Source organism: Electrophorus electricus, chromosome 12 (assembly GCF_013358815.1).
Source record: "Electrophorus electricus isolate fEleEle1 chromosome 12, fEleEle1.pri, whole genome shotgun sequence".
NCBI lineage: Eukaryota > Metazoa > Chordata > Actinopteri > Gymnotiformes > Gymnotidae > Electrophorus > Electrophorus electricus.
The window spans coordinates 23,099,694-23,124,130 of NC_049546.1; the positions used below are offsets into that span (position 1 = coordinate 23,099,694).

The 24,437-nt window shown below is 41.3% G+C and overlaps 1 protein-coding gene across 2 annotated transcripts; it reads right to left on the reverse strand.

Moving 5' to 3' along the window:
* Positions 1 to 7,411: 7,411 nt before the first annotated feature.
* slc7a11 (solute carrier family 7 member 11) lies at positions 7,412 to 21,920 on the reverse strand. 2 transcript variants are annotated; one of them, XM_035532335.1, is made up of 13 exons: positions 21,783 to 21,920; positions 21,076 to 21,346; positions 15,961 to 16,087; positions 14,093 to 14,208; positions 13,208 to 13,333; positions 12,879 to 12,978; positions 12,731 to 12,775; positions 11,200 to 11,323; positions 10,408 to 10,511; positions 10,036 to 10,132; positions 9,617 to 9,766; positions 9,027 to 9,204; positions 7,412 to 8,864 (listed from the first exon to the last, which is right to left on the reverse strand). In XM_035532335.1, exons 2-13 carry the CDS (start codon positions 21,338 to 21,340, stop codon positions 8,809 to 8,811), a joined length of 1,488 nt encoding a protein of 495 aa, XP_035388228.1. In that variant the 5' UTR covers positions 21,341 to 21,346; positions 21,783 to 21,920; the 3' UTR covers positions 7,412 to 8,808. The 2 variants fall into 2 exon arrangements, with proteins under 2 accessions (XP_035388228.1, XP_026885161.1); XM_027029360.2 differs by lacking the exon at positions 21,783 to 21,920 and having other exon boundaries at positions 21,076 to 21,558.
* Positions 21,921 to 24,437: the final 2,517 nt, after the last annotated feature.

Below are 24,437 nucleotides of genomic sequence, written 5' to 3' on the forward strand. Positions count from 1 at the left end.
ATAAAAGACTTTCAACCCTTTTTATTTACTTTATAAGTAGCCCTTTTTACCGGCAAGTTGTGTTAACTACCACAAACTGCCCTCAGTGTCAAACTAATATTAGTTAATGCTAGCAATCTGCCTTCAGCAGAAATGCTGAATCATTGTGGTAAATTTAACAAGATTGGAACTTTGTTATGCAAATTATATAAACATTTCAAATAAGATCAATAATATTGAATCATTTTAAGAATATTTAATATTTCAGAAATCCAATTTGTAATGTTCAAACCGATCTGTTTGCCTTCTTAGGATCCTTTCATTCCAGTAAGAGTCAAAAGTCTCTCTTTTATTTTTTATTGTGTCCTTGCTGATACTGGACAGCTGATTGTCATCCACACAGCGTCTGTGCACTGGTACTGATATCCACCTGAATAAACTTGTCTGTAGCAGACCCAGATGAATAATGGTCAACTCTAGCACTTATGACTCATGTTGGTTTATTCTCTTTTTGTTCCATGAATTCACCATAAGAGCTTGTTCACCTTCCAGCTAGGCTCTAAATTTATTAATTTAATAGGATATCCTTTCTTTGTATAATTTGTGTTATGGCCTTCAGCATTAACGAAGCGTTCCTCTTTTTTGTTGCGTAGTAAGATGAGCTAACTGAACACAGTAACACTTTCCAAAGTAAAGTTCAGTACATTATGTCGTTATCCTTAAGGAAAATTGAGTACTAATCAATACACAAAAAATTAATGCACAGAATATGAAATGGACATTTGAATATGGACATTTATACTGCATAACAGTGAGTGAGATGGGCACTGTCTATACACATATGAATACAGCTCATACTTATTAATTTATATATATACACACACACAATATCAAGACAATGTTTTCTGGCCCGAGTAATAACTGTGTTTTTTAATACTAAAATGTATTTTAAACAATAATGTTGCAAACAAGTTTTTATTGTAAATTGTAGGTCAGTCACATGATTCTGGACTTGTTTACTTTCATGTGTTTGGGGAACTTCAGAGCACTTCTCCTGAGTACATCTCCACTGGGCTTTAACAGAGAGGATGTCAGTAATGTGATTCCTCCCTGCACCTGAGGAGGTCGCTGTCACTTCTTCAGCATTAGCCTGTCTCACACCTATTTAACATTAGCGTAGCCCTGGCTCTTTAATTAACAGCCTTACCGTATGCTCTTTTTATAGAGTCTTGTATGAGTCTTTTTATAGAGTCTTAGCTGGAACTCTGAGCCTGTTCTTTGTATGTTTACGATCTGTGGACTTTCTAGATTGCCCAGTTTGTTAGAGTTTTCTCAATACATTATTAACCCTGTGGTTGGATCCTAACCTCTTCCTGGAGTCATTGCTTACAGTGGAAATCATTTAGTCTTGATATACAAATTGTAACTTTTTGAGCAAAGGAACGAGGTACGAGTGAGATTAAACAAAATGGATTTTAATGGAAAAGCAACAAAGGCCAACAGAGGAACGAACTGGGAAAAATGTAACAAAATTGAATAATTAACAAAAGTTAAACAAAATGTTGAATATTCTTGGAGTTGGTAGGCCTATGAGACGCATTCTCAGGCTGGAGAAGGTCACTTCGAAACACTGACTAGAAGGTCCTGTGGCATACATAGAGAGGTTGTAGGTGTGTGCGATTGTTTGCTTGCAGCTTGATTTGATGAGATTACCATAAAGTAGTTTAGCTGCTCAGGCAGTGAGAAACAAACTGCCATTCACCCTTTAAACAAACATCCCTGTAAAATCAACAGGTGGACAAAAATGTAAGTAAGCTTTTTAGAGTCACAGTGGAGCTACTCAAACCAAACAGCAGGAACAAAGTACAGGGAAGACACACACACACACACACACACACACACACACACACACACACACAGTCTCTCAGCTAACAAGGTCAGAGTTTGGGCAGTGAGTGTAAGAATGTGTGATACATATATGTTGCTGCATGCCAAGATAAATGGGTAACTAACACACACAAACGCACACAAACACAGTGCTCTCCAAGGAGATGTCAGTGACATGAATAACTGAGGGATTTGGAGTGCAAGTAATGTCACTCACTCTGCCTGCCAATCAAACATCACACACTCAGCACCAAGATGAGTGAGATTTTGGATCGGTCAGTCATCTGTTCTTTTAATGCTGCCTGTTCAGTTAAGTCACCACACTCTCACTCTCTCTCTCTCACATACACACACACACACACACACACACACACACACACACACACACACAAAAACACAAGCATCTTACATGCATTCTGTGAGTGATTCTCACATGGGTTTGATCTCCGTAGGCAGGGAGAAACTGATCAAAGCTATGATGTCATACGACTGGATACTCAGTACTGTATGAAAGGAACTAGACTGATAAAACACAACACTGTAAATCTTATTTTAGGACAATATCTGCAGTATGTCAAGAGTAGAAAACAAGAAAGTGATTATGTACTGGTGTGCGTCTGTGTGTGTGTGTGTGTGCGCGCATGTGTGTGTGTGTGTGTAAGAGAGAGAGGGAGAGAACACAAGGAATGTACATTAGCTGCACAATATTGTCCTCGTCTGCTACCATTAAAGGGTTGGGGAGAGGCACACATGTCTGGAATTGTTTCTATGCTACATTGGACCACTAGAAACAGCTTCTCTTTCATGGGCTATGAAAAATCTGTGAAAGAATTGTAATTTAGTTGTAATCAGACCAAAGACCAAACTAGATATACTGAAAAATAACTGAACAAGTGAGTAGATGGACAGATTCTAAAAAGATGTCAGTGCTGCCTGTGGAAACTATAGCTGCTGCTTCTGCTTACTGCTGAAACTCACAGCGTTGTAGGTTCTGCTCTGGCGCTTTCATTACCTTACCATTACCTAATCTGTTCTGCTTCACTCTATCGCCATCAAGTGACCCCATTGGGAACTGCAATAATCAGAAAATGAAACAGAGATGAGGTATAAAAAGAAGAGGATACAGGCTGATAAGTGTTTCTATGATGCCTCACTCAGATGTGTGGGATTAGTGCTAGGGTTGTCGAATCAAACCAGTCTATACTGTCCCAGTGCACTCACACATCATTAAGGTGATCGTAAGTGCTTACTCTTGGCAGTCTGCAATATTATTATACAAAGTATGTATGTGAATGTACTATAAAAAATACGTGTACTATACATGTGAATGTGTTAAACAGAAATTTCTATATATTATTTACAAATTCTAGGCAAAAAAGGAAGATGTATACAGATGTGCTGAAGTTCAAAAGAGTAGAAGGGTACATGCATTTACATCCATGCCGTTCATACACATCTTGCACACATGCATTCGTCATACACGTTCACCAATACAACATGAACCCAGAATACACGGTTTGACAGTGCAGAATGAGTGGGTTGGCATTAGTGTCATTAGATAGAATGTACTGCTGTTATACAGTTATTCTATGAAGTGCAGTGTAGTATGGTGGAGAGGGAAGGACTGGCCACATGTGAGTGAGTATGAGAGAGTACAGGCCAAGCTGGAGTACTATTCACTGTTCAGCAGTATGAGGCCCTGCAGAGAGAAACTACTCCTGAGACTCCTGGGTCTGGTTTGAACCATCTGAACCATCTGCCGCAGACAGTGTTTGGTGTAGACCCACTCTACTGGGTATAGACCCACTGATGGTTATAGTGACCCTCTCTACTGTAGTACCATTGATGGTAATGGTGACCCTTTTTACTGTAGTACCATTGATGGTAATGGTGACCCTTTTTATTGTAGTACCATTGATGGTAATGGTGACCCTTTTTATTGTTGTACCATTGATGGTAATGGTGACCTCTACCATAGACCCACTGATGGTTATAGTGACCCTCTCTACTGTAGTACCATTGATGTTAATGGTGACCATTCTTACTGTAGTACCATTGATGGTAATGGTGACCCTTTTTTATTGTAGTACCATTGATGGTAATGGTGACCCTTTTTTTTGTAGTACCGTTGATGGTAATGGTGACCCTTTTTATTGTTGTACCATTGATGGTAATGGTGACCCTCTCTACCATAGACCCACTGATGGTTATAGTGACCCTCTCTACTGTAGTCCCATTGATGGTAATGGTGACCCTTTCTACTGCAGTCCCATTGATGGTAATGGGCATGCGCTCCCTTTCCTGTATCTGATACTGAGTGAGAGATTGTTCTCCTGGCACACATGTCAGGGTACTGACCTCCCTATAGGCTGTCAGATCCTCATCTGAGATCAGGCCTACTGCTTTACATCATCAGCAAATTCAGTGATGGTGTTGGGCATTGTGTGGCTGTACGGTCATGGTTGTGCAAAGGTACAGGAGCGGCCTGAGCACACAGCCCTGGGAGGCCCCTGAGTCGAGAGTCATTGAAGAGGAACTGATTCTGCCCATGCATACCACCTGACAATGGTCCTAGCAGGAAGCTCGGGACCCAGCTACATAGCGAACTTGTCAGACTTTGAGCAGGTAGCTTCATGTCGAGCTTTGAAGGGAATGTGGTGTTGAATAGTGCGCTGAAATCCACAAACAGCATTCTGTCATATGTGTTCATTTTGTCCAGATGTGAAAGGGCAGGGTGCCGTGTCAGGGCTATGATATCATCAGTGGATCTGTTCTGTCTGTAGGCAAACTTAAGGGGATCCATGATGGCAGGAACTGAGATGCAGTTGAATTCTCTAACCAGCCTCTCAAAGCACTTGCCTATAATAGAGGTTAATTATAAGTATGCAAAAAATACTTAATAAACAGCTGTTTGAGTCTCTCCTACTTAGTATGTGCTTTATGTTTAAGCTACATGAGGTTTTTAATATTAGATAACTATTGTGTATATAACATAAGTCACAAGCATCACGTTGGATTTGGTGATCACTTTGTGATTAGTACAGTCTGTGGGAATATTCTGAGCTTTTGTCCAAGGTCACTTACTAGACATTTTACTATTTGTTATATTTACATTGCAGTTAGTTGAACGAACAGTCAGACCAGCTAGCTAGATATCCTACGTTGTCTAGCTAACAACTGCACATGTATGTGGTCAAAAGAAATATAAATCAATAACAAACCTTAATTTTTATAACCTTGAAACCTGTAAGCCTGTATAATCCTTACAATCTGGAAAATATGCCTCAATATGGGAAATGAATTCCTGCACACAGTTCAGTTCAGCTGCTGCATTTATTTTTCTGCTATGTCTAGTTTATAGCTACATTTTTTATAGTGTCCAGTTGTGTAACTTACTGAAACAAAGCAGCGACACTCAATGATCATCTTTAGAGATTTCACTTACACTTGACACGTTGTGGTGAAATGTACAAAATGTAAAAAATGTAACGAAAGGAACGTTGATGAATATAACAGAGTAAAAGTACATTTCTGACGTTGCAAATGTACTCAAGTAAGAATATAAATTAACACCTTTTAAAAGAACTCCTAAAAGTACAATTTGTTTAAAAAGTTACTTAGATGTATCAGAGTAAATGTATCGTGTTACCACCCACCTGTGCAGGTTACAGTGTTTGTCTTTTGTACCAGAGCAACAGTTGTCAGTTTGAAACACAGGGAGTGAGGGATTGAAAATGTCAGTAAAACTCCAGCTAACTGATCTAAACATTCTTCAGGTACATGTCCCAGAATGCCAGCTGCTTTGCAGGTTAGGTAGAATAAGTGCGATTTGCTGCAGGCTTCAAATGATTTAGTTAAAGACATACTGAGACTCTGTTTCTTGTGTATTTAAGATGAGGTTTTAGGAGATTTTAAGATGAAGGCTTTAACCTTCACTGCATGCAGACATCTGGGAAGAGAGCTAGCAGTAGTAATTAGCTTGAAGATGTTACTGTCATTCATTATTTTACATGAAATAAACCTAAATGAGAAAATCAATCAATGTTGTAAATCAATTCATGTATGTGTCATAATGACTCTGAAGCACACACGTTACCCCCCCACCACACACACACACACACACACACACACACACACACACACACACACACACACACACACACACACACAACACACGCACACACACTATTCATGTACCCAGTTCTACAGCTAGCACCTGCTTATTGTCGCATTTGGCACCTGTCCAAGAGTGAGAGGTCAAGGCTGCATACTAAATTGTGTGTGTGTGTGTGTGTGTGTGTGTGTGTGTGTGTGTGTGTGTGTGTGTGTGTGTGTGTGTGTGTGTGTGTACATGAGTATGTGTGGGTGTATTTGTGTGTGTGTGTGTGTGTGTGTGTGTGTGTGTGTGTGTGTGTGTGTGTGTGTGTGTGTGTACATGAGTATGTGTGGGTGTATTTGTGTGTGTGTGTTTGTGTGTGTACATGAGTATGTGTGAGTGTATTTGTGTGTGTGTGTTTGTGTGTGTACATGAGTATGTGTGGGTGTATTTGTGTGTGTGTGTGTGTGTGTGTGTGTGTGTGTGTACATGAGTATGTGTGGGTGTATTTGTGTGTGTGTGTTTGTGTGTGTACATGAGTACGTGTGGGTGTATTTGTGTGTGTGTGTGTGTGTGTGTGTGTGTGTACATGAGTATGTGTGGGTGTATTTGTGTGTGTGTGTTTGTGTGTGTACATGAGTATGTGTGGGTATATGTGTGTGTGTGTGTGTGTGTGTGTGTGCATGAGTGTGTGTGGGTATATTTGTGTGTGTGTGTGTGTGTGTGTATTTGCGCGCATGCGTGTGTGTGTGTGTGTGTGTGTCTGTGTGCGTGTGTGTGCGTGCGCGTGTACATGAGTGTGGGTATATTTTTGTGTGTGTGTGTGTGTGTTTGTGTGTACATGAGTATGTGTGGGTATATGTGTGTGTGTGTGTGTGTGTGTGTGCATGAGTGTGTGTGGGTATATTTGTGTGTGTGTGTGTGTGTGTGTGTATTTGTGCGCATGCGTGTGTGTGTGTGTGTGTGTGTCTGTGTGCGTGTGTGTGCGTGCGAGTGTACATGAGTGTGGGTGTATTTTTGTGTGTGTGCGCGTGTGTGTGTGCGTGCGTGCGTGTGTGCGTGTGGTGTGTGTGTGTGGTGTGTGTGTATGCATGCGTGTCTGTGTGTGTGTGTGCTTGACTGCTCCAGTCAAAGTGACTTTCCTCAGAGGGGAGAGATAAAGAATGAGAGACTGAGAAAGAGAAAGAATAATAAACATGATGAGATTTTGCAAAGTACGGAAATGTTTATTCACTCACACACTCATATCATCGATCTTCATGCCTGTGAGTAATGGACACACACACACACACACAAAATATACCCACACATACTCATGTACACACGCACACACAGACACACACACACACAGAGACACACAAAAATATTCCCACACATACTCATGTACACACACCTTACATATACCTCCACACACTCAAATACACAAAAATTATTGTACACAGACACACAAAAATACACCCACACATACTCATGTACACACGCACACACAGACCCACAGCACACACACACACACAGACACACAAACTTTCCTCATGTTATTGCGGTTATTTAATCAACTGATACCCATCTGTCATGGGCTCCACAGATACCTGGTCATTGATTGAGTTGCTTGTGACTGTACAATGACACACGCAAGCAGACACATGACACAAAGCAAGAATGTGTGATATGAAACTACACATGTGACACTTTCACTGACTGATGATTTGTTAGTCACACTATGTAAAGGAGTGTGTTCCACTTTCCCGTTAGTTTTCTTCTCTTTACAGTAGTTGTTAGGAGGGTTACGGCTGTTAGGAGGTTCATGGTGTTTGTTTTGCTTATTTTTTTCTTCCTCTTGGTTGTCTGTTTTTTGTGGCCCCACCTGGGCTTCCCGGGAATCATCAGTGGAACACCACCAAGAACTTACACCCCAACCTATAACCCTAACACTAATACCCTAACAACCAAAAACCTTTACTTCCTAACCCCAACACTCTAACCCTAACCACCAAGAACTTTTACACCTTAATCCTAACCGAAGGACTTTTATATCCTAAAACATAACCCTAATGCCCTAGCCCCTAAGATTAACACCAAAACCATAACCCAAACTTTTAAACCTGTCTGGTAGCTCAGTTAAAACAGAAACCATTTCTAAACCCACACACCCCTAAGATTATTTCTCCTTAGTGAATCTTCCTCAGGTTAGCCAAGCCTCTGCCTTTTGCTCTTCTTCCCCTTATTTCTTTAAATACATTTGTTGTTGTTGTTGTTGTTGTTGTTGTTGCTGTTGCTCATGCTCATGTTGTTCAGGTCCACCCAACATGCAACAAAAATTATCTTTGGTAATACTTTTATCTTTTGTCAGTTTTTGTTGAGTCATTGTATTGGTAAATTTGATGTAGCTTATGTCTTCTCCTTATGAAAAGACATATCATGTGAGATTCCAGAGTAGTTATGATTATAAAGTATTAGAAAGACACTTTGAGACACAGCTCAAACTTGATTCATAGATCTGAGAGATCAGTGTGTGGTTGTGTATGTAAACACTGATTTGCATGAGATCAGACTCTGTGTGGACAGTGTAAACAGATCTGATAGCCAATAATACATTAGAGTCACAAAATAATAGGAAGCCTAAAACAGGGTGAAGGTAATGACTGTGTGCAGCAGAGCACGCACGGCTCTGGGGATAATGGAACAGCACTGCATCCCTCCTGTGGAGTAAAGGAGTGGACACAGGTCACTCAGGTGAGTGTTTTCTATATAAAAGGGGAATGAAAATGAGAGAGGGATGAAGGGACTGTGTTCTATAAAAGAGAGGAATGAAAGCAGGAGAGAGGGTTAGGGGCTTTCAGGAAAGGTCAGTTCTCAGCAGGGACCACCTCCAGTAGAATCTGTAGAGATCTGTTCACAAAGTCTGCAAAAGAAACCAAGACAATATCTGTCAGATATTTCCCTTGATATTTCTACAAAACATTGTCTGGTTAGACTGAGGCTAGTCTATATTTATTACACTAAACTAAAGACTAAAAACATTGTTTGTATTCAGCCAATTGCAATGATAAAGATGTCCCCTGACCTGAGAGTCTCAGGAGCCACTTGGGCTTGGTGTGGAAGGCAATAAAGATATAATATGCAGGAATTCCTGTGAGCGAGATAGCGAAGCCAATGCCTGTGTTGACCGGGTCGGAGTACAGTGAGAGGAAGACCATGAAGAAGCAGGTGAATGAGAAAACTGCTGGAATGAAAATTGGGACCTGAGGAAGGAGAGAGTCACCCAAAATGACAGCGAGTTTACACTCAGGATAACAAGATTACATTCAGGACAGTAATATTACATTCAGGACAGTTTAGGGTTGGCCGTGGAGGGTTAGGGTTGGCCCTGGAGGGTTAGAGCTGGCCCTGGAGGGTTAGGGTTGGCCCTGGAGGGTTAGGGCTGGCCCTGGAGGGTTAGGGCTGGCCCTGGAGGGTTAGGGTTGGCCCTGGAGGGTTAGGGCTGGCCCTGGAGGGTTAGGGTTGGCCCTGGAGGGTTAGGGCTGGCCCTGGAGGGTTAGGGTTGGCCCTGGAGGGTTAGGGTTGGCCCTGGAGGGTTAGGGTTGGCCCTGAAAGACTTGATTTCCATGATTTTCCATGAGCACGGTGTGTTTACTGGGCCTGAGGCCATTTTACCTTAAAGGGGCGAGGCATGTCGGGCCTTGTATAACGCAGATAGATGAGCCCCACAACAGCCATGCCAATGAAGAGCCAACGCAGGAAGCTCATGAAGTTTAGAAGGCTGTAGATGTCCCCCAGAAATAGGATGAGGATAGTGATGGGGTACTGAAAGGGCATACAAGCATATGTAATGCTTCAATACGACTTAAATACGTACATGCACTACATTAACTCACTCAGACTTAAATACATACACTACATTAACTCAGGCATAAATATATACATTAAAGGGATTTTTGAGTTAGCACGTAAAATTACAGTGGGATCAACTGTATGTGAATGTGATATGTAAGTATATGTAAGTTTGATAAGGAAAATCTAAAATATATTTCAGTGCAATGTATGTGTGTATGTCATGTCTGCACAGCAATCACCAGAATAATCACAGCTGCTATCGGTGTATGTCTGCGAATGTGAATCATAGAGAAAACCTCTGGAAGATGGCCTTCTCGTGATGCTACATAAAACATTCTGCAGAACAAGGAAGAGGTTTGTGTTACAGATCCTAAGAATCACTAGCTGGGCAGCTCAAAGAAGGAATGTACCAGCTTGAATAGGATTTGACAGGAAGAATATGTACTTAAGCTGATATTAACTTTGAACAACACATGGTTATCTAAAATAGATTATTAAGCATTATCTGTGTGGAAAAACCATGTAGAGCAAGTCATTTATGGAAACCAAAGATGGGCATGATTTTGAACACAAAATACATAAGAATTAGAGAGCTAGAGGTCATAGGTCACCTGGAGAATGCAAAAAGGCATCCATTCATAGAACCAAAACAGGACAGAGACACAAATATTGGAACTACCAGAGAGAAGTGCCCCATCAGCTTCTCAGCAAAGGTCTGAGAGAGAGAGAGAGAGAGAGAGAGAGAGGGAGGGAGGAAACCATGCTTTGCTTAAACAAACAAGAACCCAACAATGATTTTTCATTTTCTTCCTTTCTGAACATCATAACAGGTGTGATAAAAAGGCCTCATCTTTCACAGAAAACTAAGTGTTCCTCATAAGTGACATGTGGAGATTAACAGACCATAGATGAGTCCATTACACTGGTCTAATGGGACGAGAAAGCTTTTAGAACATCTCCAAGCCCAGCTGGAGATCTCCACACACACACACACTGCTGCTGCGGCCAGTTAGAGTGAGAGATATATGATTACTGCAGCAAAGTAACAGAGAGACATTAAGAGTAAGCAGCACTATGAAATTACCCTTTCCTGAGTAGGAAGGTGTTGGCTATTACAGTCATTAATGGTAAAGCCGAGCGTGATGGTGCACTTTATTATAGAGGCTGTCTGCCTCTGTCTGCACACACATGGGAAGATAATGGTGTGATAATGGTGTAGAGGATCTTCAGGTACGTGCTTCAGGCTGCTTCTTGATTATAGTGATCAAACTTTTTTGAGGGGATAACAAATGTAAATAAACAAAAATATATATGCTTGCATCATCAAATGGATCTGTTATCCCCTCCCAAGCTGAATTTGCTGATGTTCTTAGCCTGCACTATGTGGTTACGCACCGACTTACCACAGCAACTGCATGTGAGGCGAGCAGCTCCTCTGCTGACATCACTGTATAGTAGGCCACATTAGTCAGCGTGTAGCAGATGGTCACAATCACCATGGAGATGCAGATAGCCAGTGGGACAGTCCTTGAAAAAAAAAAACCCTAATCATTCCCCTTTCACTAATGACATAAAAATCACAGTAGATTATTAGATTTCTCTATAATAATTTATGGTCAGAGAAAGCACATGTATTATATGCATTTTATATTGAGCAGCGTTATTAAGTGTGTAGTCTAATTTAAGGCTAGACTTAACCTTTGTGGAGAAAAGGATCTTAAGGCTCATCTAAATGGTGCTTATATGCAAACCTGATCCCTTCTCAAGTTCCACTGAGGTGTTGCTTTTACCTAATGGCTATAGTCACATGTCTGACTTCCTGACTTTCTGTTAACAAGGCATCAGACCTCATCAGACCTGCTAGCTAGGCTTAACATTACAGATGTTCTATCAGGTCGTCAGTGCTTGTCCTGTTAGGTTTAGTCATGTGTCACATGTCCTGTTATCTAAAGTCACATACTTTGTTAGCTAGGCTTAACATGACAGACATACTGTTAACTATAGCTATGTGTCAGACTGCCTGATGAGTATAGATACATGTTAAAATTCCTGTAGTATGTCAGACTTCCTATTAGCGATAGTCATGTGTCAACAATATAAGTACAGATGTTTTAGCAACCAAAAAGCAAAACCAAAATAACAGAACCCATAACCAAAAAAATCAGGCTTTGTGAAAAAGTTAAGTCATTCATTTCAATCATTTGGAAGAATGTTTTGTAAACAGAATATTTCCAGTGTGTATGCATTTGTTCTAGATTTTACTTAAACATTTTGGTTTTTGATTCATCCTCAGTTACGTGTTTTTCAGTTTCGATCACTGTTTCTCAATTGTTTTAAAGGGATTTTGACATGAGGGTCGGATTTATTGAGTCATTGGCTACTAAACAAGTGATTGACACATTGAAGTACAGCCCACCCAAACCCACACCCCTCTAAGTGAGACCCAAACCGCAAGTTTTGTGTGTCATCAGAGCGTTAACCTACCAGCAAAAACAGGTAGCTATCTAATGTCATTTCATACTTTCAAATGGCTGGTAGTAATTTGTTTTAATAATCCACAGTTTGACATTGTATAAAGCTGAAAATAACATTAATGTTGTCTCACACAGCAAGTGGAGAGCAACTGCAGTTGGCGCGCTCTAACTATTATAACATCGTGTGTTATCGCTCTCATGAGATTATAACATCGTGTGTTATCGCTCTCATGAGATTATAACATCGTGTGTTATCGCTCTCATGAGATTATAACATCGTGTGTTATCGCTCTCATGAGATTATAACATTGTGTGTTATCGCTCTCATGAGATTATAATGTCGTGTTATTGCTCTAACGAAATTATAACAGTGTGTCATTGCTCTAACGAGATTGTAATATTGTGTGTTAGCTAGGGTTAGCATGTCGGAGTTTTGTTCTAAATTGTGACCTGCACTGACCGTTCAGGATTGTCCACTTCTTCTGTCACAAAATTCAAATAAAACCTGTAAACAAAAGCAAGAGTTTTAAAACAGACAAGTAAAAACAAATAAAGCTGTCTTATTTTACAGGGTAAACACTAAAGGAGTCAGCAGGGAGATGACGCACCATCCTGCGTAGGCGTACATCCCTGAGTAGAATGCCAAAGGAAGACCCATGAACTCCACCGCACCCACCTCAAATGCATTCTGGAAGTTTTTGGTCTCTCCTAAAACATAACAAACCAAACATGTCACAGCAACATGTAATAGAGCTTGATCGAGGTATGAGAATGAATTTGGGGTTAAATTATTTTTCTTATTGGTCCAGTACTAGTTTTTGAATTAAAGGTAATAACTGAAATAACTGGATAGGTGCTGATGGGAGTGCTTTCTCTTGCATATGTTAGGGGAGTTCCCTCTCACATCACTGCTTAACATTAACAAAGTGATGGTTACCTTTGAACAGCTGATAGAGTCCTGGGATGATGATGATGACCATCGCCAGCAGCTTACTACATGTGAGGAAGATCTGCAGTCTGGCTGTCCAGCTCACGCTCATGCTGTTAATGTACATTACAGCAGCTACAAGGAAGGAAACCAAACCATATCAGTGCTGCATCAAATAGGATCTGCATTCACAAACGCATTACAGGTGAAGGAGTACAGGTCCAGGAACAGCTCTGTGTCCCTGTTTAGCACTGATACCAGACTAACACAGACCCCAGACAAGCAGACATTCTGCAATCACAGGCCCATACATTTAATTAAAATTAAAACTACTGACAGGTGATGAGCCTCGGGTCTTGGAATTCATGTGGATGATGCGTATTGCCTGCCTAAACCTTGTAGACCAAGTACATCCTGTTTTGACAGTGGTGTTCCCTAATGGCAGTGGACTCTTTCAACAGGATAATGGTTCCAAAGAGTTGAAGAGCTTGATTTGACTTGGCCTTGAAATTGTCCATGTATCCGTCTGATGAAGCATCTGTGGGATGCGCTGGAGAAACGAGGCTGATTTGTGGAGGGCTCACCTCACTTACAGGACTTAAAGGACCTGCTGCTGAGGTCTTGGTGCCAGAGGCAACAGGACACCTTCAGAGATCTGTTTTGGTGGCTGAAGGGGGTCCCAAACAATATTAGGCAGGTGGTTTCATGTTATGGCTGATCGATGTACCCTTAAGCACAGCCTAGAGAGAAGGAAAAGGCCCCTATACTGTACTGATATCTCATTTTTAATCTATGCGGATTTTTTAAACATGTTTTTGCTGTTCCATAAAGCAGATTAAATGCATGTGTTGTATTTTAGAATGCTAATTATATACACATGTAGATTGAACTTACTGATTCCGATTGCTGTTGTCAGTTTGATTGCCGTCTCAGGTACTCCGCATGGCATAAAGATTGGCTCCAAAATGTAGCGGCCAAATGCAAGAGCAATCACAGCCAGCCCTGCAGGCCTAAAAGATGAAAAGGAATGATTGTCATTGTAATTCTAAAACAGGCCTGTACATTCTGAGGTTTAGGTCTGTTTCTTTTAGTGCTGTACTGCATTCACAAGGTTTTTCTAGTGGTTTTGGTCCTCTGACGCAGTGGTGGTACCAGGAATTAGATCATTTTCTCTTTTATAAAGAGGTAGGATTTACCCTGCAAGATTTACCCTGCTTTCTGGTGCCCTCTACTGGCTGGACTTACACATTTCTGACATTTAACTATGAATGAATGACATAAGAGAGACTACAGAGTATGTGGCGTATATTTACATACATAGGTACATGCTTATATCCACACACATATATAAAATATTCCATGTGAACAATTTTTAATTGTATGCATTTTATATCTATTAAATGTTTATTTAAGTTCAGCTTACACACACAAACACACATACACACATTCATAATTAAATACATACATACATATACATTTATATCAAATCTGAAGTTTCTATTTAAATCAATTTTGTTTTAGATTTTTCTTTTATTGAATTGCCTCACCTCATGTACAAAATGAGCTCTATAAGTAGCCTTGCTTCACCTTGAGGTCAGATAAGATCAGAACTGAACACACAGTCAGCATGTGTGAAAAAGAAAGGAAGGAAATGTGTCTGATACACCCTGTAAAAGCCAGCAGTGGATTCTTGATGCTTTGGGATATTTTTGCTGCCAGTCGCCCAAGGTCCTTTACGGAGATTGATGGCATCATGAATTCTACCAAGTGCCAGATATTTTAGCTCTCAACCTGGTGGCCTTTGCTAGGGGGATGAGCCATAAACTGACCTGCTAGCACACTGACTCAAAACATATGTCAGAATCAACACAAGAATGTTTCTGGGAACACAAAATAACTGGTTTGCAATCATATTTCAGTCTCCCAACTTATATTCTATTTCAAATCTGGTTTTGAAGAGGAACATAAGAGAATAGTTTGACTGTAAAGGATTTGACATCATTCTGACAATGTTCTGCATGCACTCGTCCCCCCTCAATTCATAAGTGTCCACAACATTTACATTTACATTTACGGCATTTAGCAGACACTCTTATCCATAGCGACTTACAAAAGTGCTTTGTCATTTCCTCATAGAACTAGGCCTGTTAAGTGAGGGGACGATGGTCAGTACGGTTTCTTAGTGCGGTTTTCTTAGAGGTTTCTAGGGGTGCCAGTCATTTTGAAGTTTGTAATTATACTTTATATTTTGTTGGAAAATGCAATAATTACTTTATATATTAATTCATTGCATTCAGGTTTTAAGTTTGAAATATGACTCATTGTATTTTATACATTGATTTTTGTTTGAGTCCATGACATGATTCATTATTTCTCTGTAAATGTTTAGTATGTGCATTTGAGCAGGGCAATTGCTAAATGGTGCTAGATTCCCACACTCAATGTTTGATCCTTAATGCAGATCATTACAGAAAATAAGTGGGTGAAATGGTTACCTACACACACCCACTTGTGTGATATAAACCATTTTTCCCAATCATTTGAACTGATACAGAAAGGTTTACTTAAGGAGCTCATGTCTGGTCTGGAACATGTGAACATTCTGTTGTGCTTTACATAAGTGTCATGACTGTATGTACAATATTTGTTCCAATGCTCTTCACAAGAGAGCTTCCACATGAGAGATGTGTGTGCGCATGTGTGCTTTCGTGTGTGCGCACATGTGCTAGATGTCATGGGGAAATGTGAAATGTTATACTTACCTTATGGCAATCATATCTGCCCACAGTCTCATGAAAGCCATCTGTGGCCCAAAAGCTTCCAGGATGTAGGTGTAGTGACCACCTGACTTCTTAATGCTAGTACCCAGCTCAGCGTAGCACAGAGCTCCTATAACACGGAGATGAGAGAGAGAGAGAGCGCAATCTGTGTGTGTATATATATATATATATATATATATATATATATATATATATATATATATATATATATATATATATATATATATATATATATATATATATATATATATATAGTACCACCTGCATTTAACTAAGCAAATAGATAAGAGTCTCCCATTGGATAATTACTGTAATTACTGCAGGGGTGACAATGTTTCAGGGGGCAACAAGTTATTTAACCCTAACTGATGCAGTGAGTAGCTTCTCATTTGTTAAACAACCATGTCGAAAGACATATACTGTGGTCGTGGAAAAGATGTTAATCTGTTTCAGAAGGGTCAAATTATTGGCATGCAGCAGAGAAAACATCTAAGGAGATTGCTGGAACTACTAAAATCAGGTTAAGAACTGTCCAACGCATTATTAAAAAGTGGAAGGACAGTGGAGAAACATCATCTACGAGGACGGAATGTGGTCGGAAAAAAATCTTGAATGATCGCGATCGGCGATCATTTAAACGTGTGGTGAAATCAAATTGTAGAAAAACAACAATAGAACTCAAGGATATGTTTAATAGTGAAAGTAAGAGCATTTCCACATGCACAATACGAAGGGAACTCAAGGGATTGGGACTAAACGGCTGTGTAGCCTTAAGAAAACCACTTGTTAGTGAGGCTAACTGGCAAAACCGGCTTCAATTTGCCAGGGAGCATAAAGATTGGACTCTGGAGCAATGGAAGAAAGTTATCTGGTCTGATGACTCCAGATTTACTCTGTTCCAGAGTGATGGGCGCATCAGGGTAAGAAGAGAGGCGGCTGAAGTCATGCACCCATCATGCCTAGTGCCTACTGTACAAGCCTGTGGGGGCAGTGCTATGATCTGGGGTTGCTACAGTTGGTCAGGTGTAGGTTCAGCAACGTTATGTGCCCAAAGAATGAGGTCAGCTGACTACCTGAATATACTGAACCAGATTATTCCATCAATGGATTTTTTCTTCCCTGATGGCTTGGGCATATTCCAAGATGACAATGCCAGGATTCCTCGGGCTCAAATTGTGAAAAAGTGGTTCAGGGAGCATGAGACATAATTTTCACAGAAGGATTGGCCACCACAGAGTCCAGACCTGAACCCCATTAAGAATCTTTGGGATGTGGTTGAGAAGACCTTGCACAGTGGTCCAAATCTCCCATCATCAATACAAGATCTTGGGGAAACATTAATGCAACTCTGGACAGAAATAAATGTGACATTGCAGAAGCTTGTGGAAACGGTGACTCAGCAAATGCCTGCCGTAATCAAAGCTAAAGGTGGTCCAATGAAATATTATTTTGTGTGACCTTTTTTTGGCCAGGCAGTGTATCTGTACTAGTGCTGATAGGCTGGTATATGTAGTGATTCAAACCCTTCATAGTGCAGATAATGAATTGTTTAAATGAGTGAAACAATGAACTTTAATCAACAAATAATCTTGACTGCCAGAATTTCAGATGTCTTTTGGAGCATGTGTTACATTGACAGACATTTGAGGTTGTATATGTGCTTCCAAGGATTTCAGTATTAGCCATCCACTAGGTGGTTAGGGTTAGGGTTAGGGGTTAGTAGGGTTAGGTTAGGGTTAGGGTTAGGTTAGGGTTAGAGTTAGGGATCATCAGTGTCACTGTACACTCTGTTTTTGGTGATCTCAGCTCAGCACACCAGAAGTTTTGATGTGCTTCATACCACAGCATTAGTTACTAACCCTAGTGATCATGTCACTGTCATTGTGTTTCGAATTGTCCACCACCCAAATCACCACCCATGGCTGCCATGGAAACAGACGAGGGGCAGTCTGTATTTGTGCACCTATACAACAAATGTACCTAATAAAGTTATTCACGGCATTTAGCAGACATTTCGGCATTTAGCAGACGCTCTTATCCAGAGCAAAAGTGCTTTGTCATTTAGTCATAGAATACATCCTAGCCAGTAGACTGGGTTAGAGTCCAATATACCAATGATCTAGAATACTGTAGAAATACAGGGATCACTGCTGATGGCTAGAAGTACAAAATACATGAGGTCTATGTTAAACAACAATAAGTGCAATAAACAATAAGTACTAGAGTTTGTTTGACAACATCAGTGCAATAAACAGTACCATACATTTTAAAACCCTGGTTCATGAGTGTGTGCTGAACAGTGTATGCTTCCATATAAAAAAGGTATTGTTGTTGCTGATGTTATCAGAAACATCCACCTTACTTTCAAACATATAAAAATAAATTATTTTAAGACTCTAAAGCAGTAGGCACGACACTAAATCTACAAATCTACGCTGAGTATAGTTTGGAACAGATCACAGAAGTTCACAAGTGGCCAGACCAGAGGGCATAGACATAGTGTTTGGTTACTGGGGGTGTAGGTCACTGGGGGTGTAGCTTCTGCAGAGGACTGGCTACACTCTTGGTGAGAAAAAGCGCATTTCACCAGTAAACCCTGATCCTACAGACAGCAGCACACAAAAGAGCTGAGAAGTGTGAAATACCTTCTGACATACTAATGCACACAAACTGTTAAACAATACTCATGTGACACATATGAATGCACACAGCCATTAACCTCCTGGTTCCGTTAAGAAAATATCATCTAAGGCAATACAAACATGTCTGTGTCTCTCCCTTTTGTACGCATGCACACACATACACATATCCAAAAACCTTTGGCCTTTGTGTACTGATTTTTTACAGAAAGCTTTTTTTATTTCATATTTACTAATTTCACACTGGTGCCATGTTTTGGACTATTAGTGCTGCAGTCTAATACTTAACTGCGGTGCTTAAGTATTGATGTTTAATATTGTTGTAAAGTATTGATCCACCACCACATTTAACTGACACAATAGACAGTGTCCTACATATTACAACCTTACCCCTAACCCTACACGCTACAACCCTATCCCAACCCTTCTCAATACAACCCTACCCCTAACCCTACATGCTACAACCCTACCCCTAACCCTACATGCTACAACCTTACCCCTAACCCTACACATTACAACCCTACCCCTAACCCTACACGCTACAACCTTACCCCTAACCCTACACACTACAACCCTACCCCTAACCCTACACGCTACAACCCTACCCCTAACCCTACACGCTACAACCTTACCCCTAACCCTACACACTACAACCTTACCCCTAACCCTACACGCTACAACCCTACCCCTAACCCTACACATTACAACCCTAACCCTAACCCTACCCCAACCCTTCTCAATACAACCTTACCCCTAACCCTACGCGCTACAACCCTACCCCTAACCCTACACACTACAACCTTACCCCTAACCCTACACGCTACAACCCTATCCCAACCCTTCTCAATACAACCCTACCCCTAACCCTACACGCTACAACCTTACCCCTAACCCTACACGCTACAACCCTATCCCAACCCTTCTCAATACAACCCTACCCCTAACCCTACACGCTACAACCTTACCCCTAACCCTACACATTACAACCTTACCCCTAACCCTACACGCTACAACCCTATCCCAACCCTTCTCAATACAACCCTACCCCTAACCCTACACACTACAACCTTACCCCTAACCCTACACGCTACAACCCTACCCCTAACCCTACACGCTACAACCTTACCCCTAACCCTACACACTACAACCTTACCCCTAACCCTACACGCTACAACCCTACCCCTAACCCTACACATTACAACCCTAACCCTAACCCTACCCCAACCCTTCTCAATACAACCTTACCCCTAACCCTACGCACTACAACCCTACCCCTAACCCTACACACTACAACCTTACCCCTAACCCTACACGCTACAACCCTATCCCAACCCTTCTCAATACAACCCTACCCCTAACCCTACACGCTACAACCTTACCCCTAACCCTACACATTACAACCTTACCCCTAACCCTACACGCTACAACCCTATCCCAACCCTTCTCAATACAACCCTACCCCTAACCCTACACGCTACAACCTTACCCCTAACCCTACACATTACAACCTTACCCCTAACCCTACACGCTACAACCCTATCCCAACCCTTCTCAATACAACCCTACCCCTAACCCTACACGCTACAACCCTTCCCCAACCCTACACATTACAACCCTACCCCTAACCCTACATGCTACAACCCTACCCCTAACCCTACACATTACAACCCTAACCCTAACCCTACCCCTAACCCTACACATTACAACCCTAACCCTAACCTTACCCCTAACCCTACGCGCTACAACCCTAAACCTAACCCTATCCCAACCCTTCTCAATACAACCTTACCCCTAACCCTACGCGCTACAACCCTAACCCTAACCCTATTCCTTACATCTTATCCTGCTCCTTTGGACAACAGCTGTTTGGTGTGAACAATTCATTAATTCATAGAAAATTAATGAAAATAATTTGAAAACTGTCAAGTGAAGTGAAACACAGACACCTGCTATCGGGCTCCATAAGAAAGTTACAGTAACAGTTTTTATGTTCGGATTTTGCAATAGATTTAATTTATGTTGTTGTTATATACATTTTAATAATGTGATTCACAATTTGGAAGTAAAGTTTGAAATACTCTGAATTGTTTCCTAGACATTCACTAAATAAGATGTAGTGAGTGCCAAGACTCCACTCCCAGTCCCTCGTGCTGAGAGAAGTTGATAAACAACTACAGTAGTAACACAGTGAAAGGACGAGAAAAATGGGTCCTGTTCCTTTAAGAGCCCCGGGCCTTCCCACAGTGTGTAGCACAGTGAGTGGCACTAGGCTAACGATATGGAACAGCAGTGACCAGACACACGTGTGTCGTGGCTGAGAGCTTTTCCTACTCATAAGCACGTGTTGAATCTCCCTGCAGTTCCTTATTGTTCATGAAACCTCTAGGTTTTGATTAAACAAACTCATGTTTTTACCGAAGGAATGTTTGACGTGGTTGTGTGTGTGTGTGTCACTCACCAAACAGAGAGAGGACCCCACATGTTACCCATACCACCAGTGACATCCCCACACTGCCAGAGTTTTTCAGGATCCCCTTTGGTGAGATAAAGATTCCTGCTCCAATGATAGTCCCAACAATAATAGAGATTCCACGGAGCACCGTAACCTTCCTCTTCAGTTCCACCTTACACGGACCTGGATCCAGACTCTGACCTGGAGCTGTATCCTGGCATGTACTGTCCACTACCGGATGGGGGTGTTCCGAATTCCACTCCGAAATCATGATGTCCTGTTCATGAGGTGAAAACACTGTTTTTCTGGTCATCTTTACCAATCAGGCACTTGCTCGCTCACACACACACACACACACTTGCTCACACACTACTCAGTAAGCTGCCAGCTGGTGTTTATATCCTCTTCCCTGGATGTTCTGTGATGGTAAGCAAACATTTATACAATGTCTCCACTCTAACTGATTCTGCCATTGGTAGTTAAGGACCAACTAACCCAACCCCCCTCTCTCTCTCTCTCTCTCTCTCTCTCTCTCTCTCTCCCTCTCTCTCTCTCCCTCTCTCTCTCTCTCTCTCTCTCTCTCTCTCTCTCTCTCTCTCTCTCTCTCTCTCTCACTCTCTCTCTCTCTCTCACTCTCCCTCTCACACATGCACATTCTTTCTCTTTTACTGCCGTGATCCTCTCTTCTCTGCCCTTTCATTTGGGTTTCTTACCCAGAGCTGCCGTTGGTGGGGAGAAGCCCGTGGAGGAAATGTTCAGCGATGCTGCAAAGTTGGAGTTCCCCGCTGTCACCTGCCATGTAAAACTTTATTTAAACACTTCAATTTCCTTCCTCTTTTTCTCTGCCTTTATCTCACAGCTCTCCCTCCCTCTCTCTCTCTCTCTCTCTCTCTCTCGCTCTCTCCCTCCCTCCCTCCCTCCCTCCCTCTCTCTCTATCTCCCTCTCGCTCTCTCTCTCTCCCTCCCTCCCTCCCTCCCTCCCTCTCTCTCTATCTCTCTCTCTCTCTCTCTTGTTGTTTATGAGCCCTGGTTACTGTTGAGCACAAGCCAAAAGGCAAATTCTTTTTCAATGAAAGCTACAAAGCTACAGGGTTCACTAACAACACACAAAAAAAGGATAAAATTGGGTTTCTAGGTCAAATATTAAAATATAAAAGCAAATTCAGTAGTCAGTAAAAGCCTTTGAAGTGCATACAACCAATTTTGTGTGCGTGTGTGTGTGTGTGTGTGTGTGTGTGTGTGTAGTTCCTGAAGAACAAAACTAAGAAGAATAATGCAACATTTCATCAGCTCTAGCCTCTATAGCCCCACCCCCAAACTTATTATAGCCCCACCCCAAACTTACTATAGCCCCACCCCCAAACTTACTATAGCCCCACCCCCAAGCTTACTATAGCCCCACTTCCAAGCTTACTATAGCCCCACCCCCAAGCTTACTATACCCCCACTTCCAAACTTACTATAGCCCCACCCCCAAACTTACTATACCCCCACTTCCAAACTTACTATAGCCCCACCCCAAGCTTACATAGTACCACGTCCAAACTTACTATAGCCCCACCCCCAAACTTACTATAGCCACACCCCCAAACTTACTATAGTACCACCCCCAAACTTACCAAAGATACCAACTTATTTCTGCATGACGTGCTGCTCATAGTCGTGGTCAGGAACAACTTGAAGATGTTACCAAGGTTGTTTTGTAGCTATAAAAAGTGCTCATCGCTGATTGGCTGGGGTTAAAAGTGCCCATCGCTGATTGGCTGGGGTTGACACTGGCGCATTGAGGCTGTTAATTGGTGCCTCCGTGACACCTGACTGTTCAGACTCGCTTTTATCAGCAGCGTAGTCATCAAGTGTATTGGCTCATTTAGCCATTTCTATGCAGTGACCAACCTGCTTTTACTATGTAACTTTTACTATGTATATAATCTGTGCATAGATAGATTTCATTAGCTTGTAGTTGTACTAAGCAATGACTAAATGTCTCTGTCTGTCTGTCTGTCTGTCTGTCTGTCTGTCTATCTATCTATCTATCTATCTATCTATCTATCTATCTATCATCTATCTGTCTATCATTTCTGGAGAGAAACATTACAGGCACAGCCTGTAATCTGTTAATTGTCACTATTCTAATTGTTATCACTACTCATTGGCCCCTTGCTGTGGTGGAGATCAGTCTCTACTTAAAGAGCTCAGTGTATTTATAGTAGAGTTTTGACAAATGTCAAGATTCTGTTACTAAAGTAAGTTGATTAACATTTTAGGGGAGGCAAACATTAAGACATTTTAATGGTCTTAACTAAAGTGATTGTTAATGGGCTTTCCTTACCTTCAAGCTTTGGTTCTTCTTGGTTAAGGTAAACCTAACCCAAACCTGTTCTGCTGGGTCAAGGTTAACTATATCATCACCTGTTGCAGCGTTTTCCGTCAGGCCGGTGCTTTAGCCAAATGAGGATCACGACAACAGGGATACAGAGAATATTGTTTCCATATGCCATCAAACTCATGGAGTTATATATCACAATGCACATAACTGCCTATAATTCATATAATTACACACATAAACATTTAATCTTGATCTTGACATAGTACTTCACCTTTATCTGCCCTACTTTTTTACTATGGTGGTGTCCATTGTCATCCAGAGGAGGATGCCCCCCTTTGAGTTTTGGATCCTCTCAAGGTCTCTTCCTCGTGCTCTAGGGAGATTTTCCTTGCCACTGTTGCCCTTGGCTTGCCCACTGGGGGCTTGGACTTGGACATTTGTAAAGATGCTTTGTGACAATGGCTGTTGTAAAAAGCACTATAGAAATAAATTTGACTTGTAAGGTTTAAGTATGACTGTGTGTGTGTGTGTGTGTGTGTGTGTGTGTGTGTGTGTGTGTGTGAACAAATTCCTTGAATGTGTAAGCATACTTGGCAAATAAAGACTGAATCTAATTATAATTATGAATCAATTGGTTTCAACCAGTGTATAAGAGAATTCACACAGTCTGGTGGACATACACTTGATTTAGTACTGATGTACGGTGTAGACATAGAGACCCCAGTCTGATGGCATATCAAACCATTCCCTCAAATTTTATTTGAACTACATATGAACCACAATATAGTGATCTTGCTTCGCTACCACACCAGATGCACAATCACGTCAGACACTGCATCTAGATTTATTGCAAATCTCCCAGATTTATCATTTTTGTCTGGGATACCTTCAAACCCCACAGATTAATTGATTGAATGCTTAGAATCAGTATTTCACTGCACACTCAATGATCCACTCACTCAACTTATGAATAAAAAATTAAGCCCAAAAAAATTTGTACCATGGTATAATGAACACATTCTCCATTTAAAGCAAAACA

Excerpts from the sequence above, each read along its gene's own strand:
- slc7a11 (XM_027029360.2), bottom strand. The coding sequence starts at position 21,382 with ATGACCAGAAAAACAGTGTTTTCACCTCATGAACAGGACATCATGATT. Across the intron at positions 14,209-15,960 it reads GCAGATATGATTGCCATAAG|GCCTGCAGGGCTGGCTGTGA; the intron begins GTAAGTATAACA and ends TTCATCTTTTAG. Across the intron at positions 8,865-9,026 it reads GTGGCTCCTGAGACTCTCAG|ACTTTGTGAACAGATCTCTA; the intron begins GTCAGGGGACAT and ends TTTCTTTTGCAG.